Below are 11,117 nucleotides of genomic sequence, written 5' to 3'. Positions count from 1 at the left end.
TAAAATAGGTGGAGACTATTGTTTAAATAGATGGAAGTATCCACCAATGATAATTAAGCTGGAAGAAGCCCATATGTTGGAACAGGTGAAACGTGCGCAGCAGTTGAACTTCGGCGGTGTTGTCTTCTGAACACTGCCGCTTCAAATGGTTTCTGCTTCATGGGGCTTGCTAGTGAAGGCGTGCTGTGCACTGAAGTGCCTTCCAATTTTCTGTTGATCAGAAACGAAAGAGTCTAAAGAATCAATGTGTCTAGGAACTACTGATACAGGTGAAATTGCAGCGGATATGTAGCGTCTGTTTGGATCTACTTCAGAACAGGTAATTACATTGTGGATTTGTAACACACACAGATGCCTCTGTGAAGCGGTTATGTGCTGGTACATATGACACTTGTGGATTCAAGTTTGACCTGCTTTTCTTATTTACCGCAGACTAACACAAGCTACTTACATCTGTAACTTGCTGCATATTGGTATGCGCTACCTGCATCTTTAACTTGCTGCATACTAATTTATTGAGATACGCTACCTGCATCCCACGCTACTTACACACACACTAACACCTCTGTGAAGCGGTTATTTGAGATTAACCTGTGGTTTGTAAGTCAGAGTGTGATGGACCGTTTGTCGTAATGTGATAATGCCTACAGCCTTAATCTATTGCATATTTATGCAGTCTGGATTACAACTTTAACTCCCAACACAGCCATATTCTACTAATACGAGAATATCCTCTGTGAAGATAGTCAGAGGAAGAAGTTATCTTCTAAATGGAACTTGAACTTTGTTCTCTGTAATGTCCTGGCAGACAGTTTGTGAAACTGCATGATTTAATAAGTAATTCAACAATTGTTATCCATGGTTTATAATGCTATTATGGTCATTGTTGTCGGCGTTTTCTTTATATTGCAGTTTGCATTGCCGATTTGAAACAATTTGTCTTATTGTTGCCAAGAACTAATACATTATGTTTATCATTATATTTTTTTTGGTTATCTTTGTTTTTTCTTCTCTACTAGTTTCCCTTAGTCCTCCTGGCCACCCTGGGGCTAATTTCTTATTTATATGTAATAGTCTAGAGCTGGCGTATAGTGGTCTTTTTTTCTCTTTTTCCTAATATTCAATAGTTTACCACTACCGTGCACCTAGATTGGTGTATCTCTGCATTGAGAACATCAGTTTTGAATGACTGCAATTATCATTTGACTAGTAGTGCTGATGATAGATATATATATATATATACACATATATATATATATATATATATATATATATACATACACACACACACACACATATATATTTAGACAAGCATATGTATGTATCTCTATGTTAAAGCCCTTTGCCTGACTTTTTGATATCTAACACCTCATATGTTTGAGCCCTTGTAACTTTCTTGTGCAATATTATTTTAAATAATTTTTATTAGATGGTGTTATGAGTGTAACTGTATTTTTCAATTAATTTTTTAATGTGTTTTGTGACTTTTATTTTGAGAAAGTTAACCAGAGCATACCGTAAAGTCTGAGGTCTCTATGCTGCCCAGTGTGGGTCCCTTTTCCACCATAAAGCTGAGAAGACCAGTTAGAATTGTAGAGACCGACCAGGCAGGGTTCCAAGTATCCGGATGGAAGTCTGTGATTGAAAGACATAAACTGTAGGGACAATAGAAAATCCATTAATGCCATAAATCATGTTGAGGTCAGGGCATATCCTAAAAGGGCTAATCAAGTTAAAATAGTTTGCATATAAAAATGTTGGCAAGTATTTTAAAATAATTGTCGTTACATAGCTATGCTGTCTGGAGAATTCTGACCCCGCCCCCCCCAGCTGCTTATTCTAGGCATGCTCCAGCAGATAATGAGTGTTAAAGTCTTGCATTCTACCAAAACAAAGGTGGATATAGATACAGCCATAAAAGGAATTTGTGTGGGGGGGAGCAAGAGCTGTACAATTCAGAAACTTAAAAGAAAGTGTTAATGGCGAGCACTGCAGTATAAATTTGCAGGTAAAATAATTAAAGTACATCCTTTTATATTTTGTCTCTATCCCAACTTGTTGTATGTCCCTTAAATACAAATTTTACAATGTTTACAACTGTAAAGAAAAACATGAATATTTACCGTGTGTTACATTTAAATCTTCCGTTAGGAGTGATCATATAAATACTAGGAGGCTTGAATGGAAATTCTCGTGGAAATATAAGTTTCCCATGGTAATAACCACCTAGTGAGTAGAAAACCAAAAAATAAATTAAGAATTTAATATTGCTGCAACCATCCATTGAATGTTAAAAACATTTAAAATGACAACTATTAGAATGTATTTTTTGCAACTACTTTCACATTCAGTCATCACTATAGTTTACCAATCTGGGGAAACAGTTACTGTACTATTTATTGTTATATATAAAAAGGCAAGCCTAATTTCTTATTCATCTACTGCAATTTCTTACTGAAGCTCTAAGCAACATCTTGAGCTTTAAAAAAAATAATGGGCTAGATTACAAGTGGCGCTCTATTGTTAGAGTTGAGTCGTAATAAGCAATATTACATGATGAAAGTAAACGAGATCGCTCGAGTGCAAACAAAATTAGCGTAAGTTGGGTTTGCGCGAGTTGAGACCTGGGGGTCAATTTATGTACATGCAAGCGGACATGATCCGATATAGCGGATCATGTCCACTGCACATCAATAAATGACGACAGCATACGCTCTCTGCATTTTATCATTGCACCAGCAGTTCTTGTGAACTTCTGGTGCAATGCTGCCCCCTACAAATTTGACGCTAGCAGGGGGTGTCAATCAACCCGATGGTATTTGATCGGGTTGATTTCTGTCCGCGGCCTCAGAGCAGGCGGACAAGTTATGGAGCAGCTGTCTTTAGACCGCTACTTCGTAACTTCTGTTTCCGGCGAGCCTGAAGGCTCGCTGGAAACACAGGGCATCAAGCTCCATACGGAGCTTGAAAAATTGACCCCCTAGCATAAAGTGTAATAGTTAAAAAAAATAATGTGCACCAAATGCAACAAATACATTCAAAGAAAGTGTTACACTGATAAAAAAAATATATAAATATTAATTAAAAATGTTAAGCGTTAAAAGATATATGGTATATGACAAGGTATTTGAATGGAATTGAGGTATACAGATATACCTCAGAGATTGCGGGTTCAGTTCCAGACCACCGCAATAAAGCGAGTCACACAATTTTTGGTTTCCCAATGCATATAAAAGTAATGTTTTTACTATATTGTAGTCTATTAAGGGCCAGATTACAAGTGAAGCAGTATTTAACGCCCCCGCTCGAGCACTAACTCAGCTAGAAGTTTTTTGCACGTCAGGTAGCACTCATATTACAAGTTGAAAGTAATAATTTTTCGCTTGTGCGCTAATCTGATGCTCGCAAAAAACAGAACTTAGAACATTGCGCGCGATAACGTTTTCCCCAATAGAAGTCAATGGAGCAAAAAAATTGGAAACACCCGACTCGTACACAAACACGATCGTATATACTCAAGTGTGCTAGCCCAACATGACAATATCAATATTTCACATTCCAATGTTCTTCACATAGCAGACTATGTTTATATATATATATATATATATATATATATATACACACACACACACACATATATACATACATATATATATATATATACATATATATATATATATATATATACATACATATATATATATATATATATATATATATATACACATATACATATACATTATATATATATATATACACATACATACGCATGTATTTATATATGTCTATATGTGAATACATACATACACACGTATATACATAAATACACGTAGTTGCATTTTTCAAAGTCCTGAAGTTAGCACGCATTGGGTTTCGCTCGCACGCAAACATTTAACTTTCAACTTGTAGTAGGTTCGCCCAATGACTGCTAGATTAAAAAACAAATTTAGATACTTAAAACAAAATTGCAGTGCACATAAATTACATATTGCTTCTACACAGTGATAAGCGGGGGATGTGTTACAACTTTTTAGAGGTGGCAGAATATAGTAAATAGATATAAAAAATATAGGAGACAAAGTAAATCCTGTACAAATCTGTTTATACAAAACAAAGTAATAGTGTTGCAAACTAGAAGCCTAAACTGGTTTTCCCCAGGAGTAGTAATAGTCCATATAGAACACGGCAGTTGCACAGAATTATTATCAAAATGGAAAATAAGAAACTGGGATGTAAGATAAATGGCTGTCTGCCATGGCTAAACATTTCTTAGAAAAGCCACTGGAAACAACAACATTGTTCTAGAAACCTACAGAGAGATATTCTAAAAGACAGCATGTTCTTATATAGCCTTGGTGAAAGAGGCAAAGGTTATCCAAAGCCGATTGCTTTTTTGCTAGTATTCTCACCTTCATATGGTGTCGTCTCAGGCCCTCGTACTACATAGTGCCTTAAAAAAAAAGAAACAAATAGTGAAACAAACAAACATATATATAGTACATTCATTTACCTGTCTAAAAGTGTTACTGGAAAAATGTCACTCAATCTTTATTTGCAATGCACGAGACAAGATAAGGAAAAGCAGACCAGGGGCTTAATATACTAAGCAGCGTAAGCTGTTCCGGAGCACTTGGGGGGAAGGTTCGCATATGCAAGCCTGCAATATAAGAAGCAGTGGTCATTAGACCGCTGCTTCTGACGCTCTTCGTCACTTCGGAGGGGGCAACGAGAAATCACTGAGAGCTTGCTCACTCCGGGTGATTGACAGTCCCTTCTCTTACGAGAGAAGGGGTGGGCTTTACACGCTCACTTTATTGTGTAATGATACATACAGGCAGCGGATCCTGTTCATCCACTGCCTGTATGCAGCGTAGGCAAGCGGACAACTTCTCGAGTTGAGAAGCTTGTCCACTCGCCTTTTAGTACATGCTGCCCCAGGTCAGAAGGATTAGACAGTGCTTCAAGTGACAAATGGAGCAAAATGGTAGGAGTATCTTGTGCCGAGTGCTGAATTTACCTAAAAAGAGGTAAAGCTTTTAGAGCAGATTTGATACACAGTAGATTGTTGCACAGCAAACTTGCACATTCCTCCACAGAAAACAATATCACTGGAGCAGGGAATTCTAGGTAAGGTCATACAAATGAGCATCATAATGCTGGGAGACAACGTTGAAATATAAATTGCATGCTCTGATTTATGAAAGTTTAAATTTGACTTTATTGTCCCTTTAAGAGGTGGTGGCGAGAAAGAGGAAAACGAGTATCCGAGAATGGAGACACAGAGCAGAGATGGGAGTAGATAAAAGTTGATGAAATGGCCTTCACATTGACCTGGATAATACGACTACTGGGAGAGGCCAAGGGAACAATTCCAGTCTAAAATAAACTTTCATGATTCAGATAGGGCATGCAATTTTAAACAATTTTCAGATTTACTTTTATCACCAATTTTATTTGTTCTCTTGGTATTCTTAGTTGAAAGCTTAACCTAGGAGGTTCATATGCTAATTTCTTAGACCTTGAAGGCCACCTCTTTTCAGAATGCATTTTAACAGTTTTTCACCACTAGAGGGTGTTAGTTCATGTATTTCATATAGATAACACTGTGCTCATGCACGTGAAGTTACCTGGGAGCCAGCACTGATTGGCTAAACTGCAAGTCTGTCAAAAGAACTGAAATAAAGGGGCAGTTTGCAGAGGCTTAGATACAAGATAATCACTGAGGTAAAAAGTATATAAATATAACTGTGTTGGTTATGCAAAATTGGGGAATGGGTAATAAAGGAATTATCTATCTTTTAGAACAATAAAAATTCTGGTGTAGACTGTCCCTTTAAGAGAGAAGTATGAGGTGTGTCCACAGAAATGTAGAAAGTAAGTGTTGAAGATGAGGGATGGAACGCTGTAAAATATAAAGTAAAAAAGCCAGGCGGTAAACCGAACACATAATATTGTGCATTGTCCAGTGGGATGTTAAATTATGGCCGCACAGACACAAAAGAGAAATTATGTATACAGCTGAAGGAGAGATAAAGGGCATGCACTGGAAAGTACAGTGGAAGTAAATTAATTAAGCTCAAACCTATTACAAGCGCAAAATTAAAAAAAAAAGTAAATTTATGCTTACCTGATTCATTTCTTTTACGATATGATGAGTCCACGGATTTCATCCTAACTTGTGGGATATTAACCTCCTGCTAACAGGAAGTGGCGAAGAGCACCACAGCAGAGCTGTATATATAGCCCCTACCCTCCACCCTCAGTCATTCGCCGAAGGTATAGGAAGAGAAAAGGAAAGGCTAAAAAGGTGCAGAGGTGACTTAAGTTTACAAAAAATATTAAGAAAAACTGTCTTTAAAAAAAAAAGTTGGTCCGTACTTTTCTTTTACAAAGATATGACGAGTCCACGGATTTCATCCTTACTTGTGGGAAACCAATACCAAAGCAAAACAACACGGATGAAAGGGAGGGAAAAAACAGGAACCTAAACGGAAGGCACCACTGCTTGAAGAACCTTTCTCCCAAAAATAGCCTCAGAAAAAGCAAAAATATCAAATTTGGAAAAAGTGTGAAGGGACGACCAAGTCGCACCCTTACAAATCTGTTCAACAGAAGCATCGTTTTTAAAAGCCCATGTGGAAGCCACAGCCCTAGTAGAATGAGCCGTAATTCTATCAGGAGGCTGCTGTCCAGCAGTCTCATATGCCAGGCGGATGATACTTCTCAGCCAAAAAGAAAGAGGTAGCCGTAGCTTTCTGACCCCTACGCTTTCCAGAATAAACAATGAATAACGAAGAAGATTGACGCAAATCCTTAGTTGCCTGTAAGTAAAACTTTAAGGCACGGACCACATCCAAATTATGCAACATACGCTCCCTCTTAGAAGAAGGGTTAGGACATAAGGAAGGAACAACAATTTCCTGATTAATATTCTTATTTGAAACAACCTTAGGAAGGAAACCAGGTTTGGTATGTAATACCATCTTATCAGAATGAAAAATGAGATAAGGGGAGTCACACTGTAGCACTGAAAATTCAGAAACTCTTCGAGTAGAAGAAATAGCAACTAAAAACAGAACTTTCTAGGATAAAAATTTGATATCCATGGAAATGCATGGGTTCAAACGGAACCTCTTGAAGAACTCGAAGAACTAAATTCAAACTCCAGGGAGGAGTAATGCGTCTAAATACAGGCTTAATTCTATATAGAGCAAGACAAAAAGACTGAACATCTGGTACATGTGCCAAACGTTAGTGAAACAGAATTGACAAAGCTGAAATGTTTCCCCTTTAAGGAACTTGCTGATAACCCTTTCTCCAATCCTTCTTGGAGAAAAGAAAGAATCCTAACTTTACTCCATGAGTAACTCTTGGATTCACACCAATGAAGATATTTACGCCATATCTTATGATAGATTTTTCTAGTGACAGGCTTTCTAGCCTGTATCAAAGTATCGATGACCGAATCAGAGAATCCATGCAGTCAGCTGCAGAGAAATTAGATTTGGATTTTGGAAAGGACCTTGAATGAGAAGGTCCTGTCTCAATGGAAGTCTCCACGGTGGCAGAGAGGACATGTCCACTAGATCCGCATACTATCAGGATCACTGAAGCTCTCTTCTGTTTGATTCGAGCAATCACGCGTGGGAGGAGAGGAAACGGCAGAAACACATAAGCTAGGTTGTACGACCAAGGCATCTATCAGTTCGGCCTGAGGATCCCTTGACTGGGATCCGTATCTTGGAAGCTTGGCATTCTGTCGAGATGCCATCAAATCCTATTCCGGTCTGCCCCATCTGAGAATCAATGAGGCAAATACCTCCGGGTGAAGTTCCCACTCCCCCGGATGAAAAGTCTGTCGACTTAGAAAATCTGCTTCCCAGTTCTCTACTAATGGGATGTAGATCGCTGACAAGAGTGGGCCTCCGCCCAAATGATAATCTTGGATACCTCTATCATCTCTAAGGAACTCCTTGTTCCCCCCCGATGATTGATATATGCCACAGTCGTGATGTTGTCCGACTGGAATCTGATGAATTTGGCCGAAGCCAACTGAGGCCACGTCTGAAGCGCATTGAATATTGCTCTCAGTTCCAAAATATTGATTGGAAGTAGAGACTCCACTTGAGTCCAAACACCCTGAGCCTTCAGGGAGTTCCAAACTGCACCCCAGCCCAGAAAGCTGGCATCTGTTGTCACTATCACCCACGAGGATCTGCGGAAAAAAGTCTCTGGGGACAGATGATCCGGCAACAACCACTAAAGAAGAGAGTTTCTGGTCTCTTGATCCAGATTTATCTGAGGAGATAAATCCGCATAATCCCCATTCCACTGTCCGAGCATGCACAGTTGCAGTGGTCTGAGATGAAAGCGAGCAAACGGAACAATGTCCATTGCCGCTACCATTAATCCAATTACCTCCATACACTGAGCCACTGATGGCCGAGGAATGGACTGAAGTGCTCGGCAAGTATTTAGAATCTTTGATTTTCTGACCTCCGTCAGAAATATTTTCATGGCTACCGAGTCTATCAGAGTTCCCAAGAAAGGAACCCTTGTCTGTGGGACAAGTGAACTCTTCTCTATGTTCACCTTTCAGCCGTGAGTTCTCAGAAAAGACAACACTGTGTCGATGTGAGATTTTGTCAGATGATATGTTGACGCCTGAATCAGAATATCATCCAGATAAGGCGCTACCGCTATTCCTTGAGGTCTGAGAATTGCCAAAAGAGACCTTAGAACCTTTGTGAAGATTCTGGGTGCTGTGGCCAACCCGAAATGAAGAGCCACAAACTGATGTTTTTCCAACAAGGCAAACCTTAGAAACCGGCGATGATCCTTGTGGAGTGGAATATGAAGGTAAGCATCCTTTAAATCCATGGTAGTCCTATATTGACCCTCCTGGATCATTGGTAAAATTGTTCGAATTGTCTCCATCTTGATTGATGGAACTCTTAGAAATTTGTTTAGACACTTGAGATCTAAGATGGGTCTGAACGTTCCCTCTATTTTTGGGAACCACAAAAGGTTTGAGTAAAACCCCTGTCCCTGTTCCAAATTTGGAACTGGACAAATTACTCCCATAGTAGAAAAGTCTTTTACACAGCGTAAGAACGCCTCTCTTTTTATCTGGTTTGCAGATAACTTTGAAAGATGAAATCTCCCTCTTGGGAGAAAGTCCTTTTACTCCAATTGATAACCGTGGGTCACTATTTCTAGTGCCCAGGGATCCTGAACAAAGAAAAAAAAGTCTGCCCCCTACTAGATCCAGGCCCGGATCGGGGGGGGAGGAAGAAGAAGAAAGAAGAAAGAAGAAAGAAGAAAGAAGAAAGAAGAAAGAAGAAAGAAGAAAGAAGAAAGAAGAAAGAAGAAAGAAGAAAGAAGAATTAGGAGGGTGAGAAAACGGTATACCTGGTCTATCCCATTCCTTTCTAATAATTTCCGAAATTCTCTTAGAAACCGGAAAAACATCAGTGTAAGTAGGAACTTCCAAATATTTATCCATTTTACACAATTTCTCTGGAGGAATCACAATAGGGTCACAATCATCCAGAGTCGCTAAAACCTCCCTAAGTAACAGGCGGAGGTGTTCAAGCTTAAATTTAAATGACATAGCATCCGAATCTGTCTGAGGTAAAACATTCCCTGAATCAGAAATTTCACCCTCAGACAGTAATTCCCTGATCCCCAACTCAGAGCACTGTGAGGGAACATCGGAAATAGATAATAAAGCATCAGAGGATTCAGTATTTACATTAATACCTGACCTACTGCGTTTACCCTGCAACACTGGTAATTTAGACAATACCTCTGTAAGGGTAGTTGACATAACTGCATCCATCTCCTGCAGAGTAAAAGAATTAGACGCACTAGAAGTACTTGGCGTCGCTTGTGTGGACGTTAAAGGTTGTGACACTTGGGGAGAATTGAATGGCATATCCTGATTCTCTTCAGACTGATAATCATCCTTAGGCACACTTTCTTTATTTAAAATATGCTTTTTACATTGTAATGCCCTTTCAGTACAAGAGTTACACAATGTTAGAGGGGGTTGCACAAAAGCTTCTAAACACATAGAACAATGAGAATCCTCAATGTCAGACATGTTGAACAGACTAGTAATACCACAAAAGTTGTTTAAACACTTATTTATTGCATAAAATAAACTATAGAAAAAACGTGTACTGTGCCTTTAAGAAAAGAAAAAGTGAACAATTTTTCAAAAATGATCAAATAATGTTAAATTATCTCAAAATTTAACCTAAGATCGTTGGTTTATCCAAAAATTACTGCACCCTGAAGTAAGGGCAGAAATAAGGCTCTAAAGTACTAATATCAACATTTAGCCAATTTATAGAAAAAAATACCCTCTGTACCTCGCCACAGCTCTGCTGTGGCGCCTACCTGGCCCCAGGGTACTTCGAAATAACTTTCCAACACTTCAGACCAGCTTGCACAGTCCAGGAGCCACCGGGGTTACTGCTTGCTGCTGCATCTGAGCGCGCGAAAATAGGCCACGCCCCTTAAGGTCGATGCCGAAGTAGGCCCAAACACAACCCACATGGAAAGCGGTTTCACACCTAAGTAAAAACAGCTAATGCCATACAACCCCTCAAATGCACCAGTAAACAAATATATAAAAGTCAGAAACAAAAACGTTATGTATCGTTTTTCTTTTGAATGCCCATAGTGTCACACAATGCCCATAAGTCAACCATTAAATAAAATAAAAAAACATAATTTATGCTTACCTGATAAATTTATTTCTCTTGTAGTGTGTTCAGTCCACGGGTCATCCATTACTTATGGGATATATTCTCCTTCCCAACAGGAAGTTGCAAGAGGATCACCCAAGCAGAGCTGTTATAGCTCCTCCCCTCACATGTCATATCCAGTCATTCGACCGAAACAAGACGAGAAAGGAGAAACTATAAGGTGCAGTGGTGACTGGAGTTATAATTTTAAAATTTAGAACCTGCCTTAAAAAGACAGGGCAGGCCGTGGACTGAACACACTACAAGAGAAATAAATTTATCAGGTAAGCATAAATTATGTTTTCTCTTGTTAAGTGTGTTCAGTCCACGGGTCATCCATTACTTATGGGATACCCATACCAA

General features: G+C 38.9%; 1 protein-coding gene across 1 annotated transcript in view; it reads right to left on the bottom strand.

Annotated features, from left to right (window-relative positions):
- The window catches only part of UBE2J2 (ubiquitin conjugating enzyme E2 J2), a 56,491-nt gene that overhangs the window by 23,283 nt on the left and 22,091 nt on the right, over positions 1-11,117 (bottom strand). Inside the window, exons 3-5 of the mRNA XM_053690510.1 lie at positions 4,410-4,450; positions 2,124-2,226; positions 1,517-1,655 (exon numbers count right to left, since the gene is read on the bottom strand). Of these exons, the coding sequence (XP_053546485.1) occupies positions 1,517-1,655; positions 2,124-2,226; positions 4,410-4,450 (283 nt within the window). The remainder of the gene's footprint in view (positions 1-1,516; positions 1,656-2,123; positions 2,227-4,409; positions 4,451-11,117) is intronic.

Source organism: Bombina bombina, chromosome 8 (genome assembly GCF_027579735.1).
Source record: "Bombina bombina isolate aBomBom1 chromosome 8, aBomBom1.pri, whole genome shotgun sequence".
NCBI classification, from domain to species: Eukaryota; Metazoa; Chordata; class Amphibia; order Anura; family Bombinatoridae; genus Bombina; species Bombina bombina.
The sequence above is the reverse complement of the archived record's forward strand: the minus strand, read 5'-3'. Positions and strand labels throughout refer to the sequence as shown.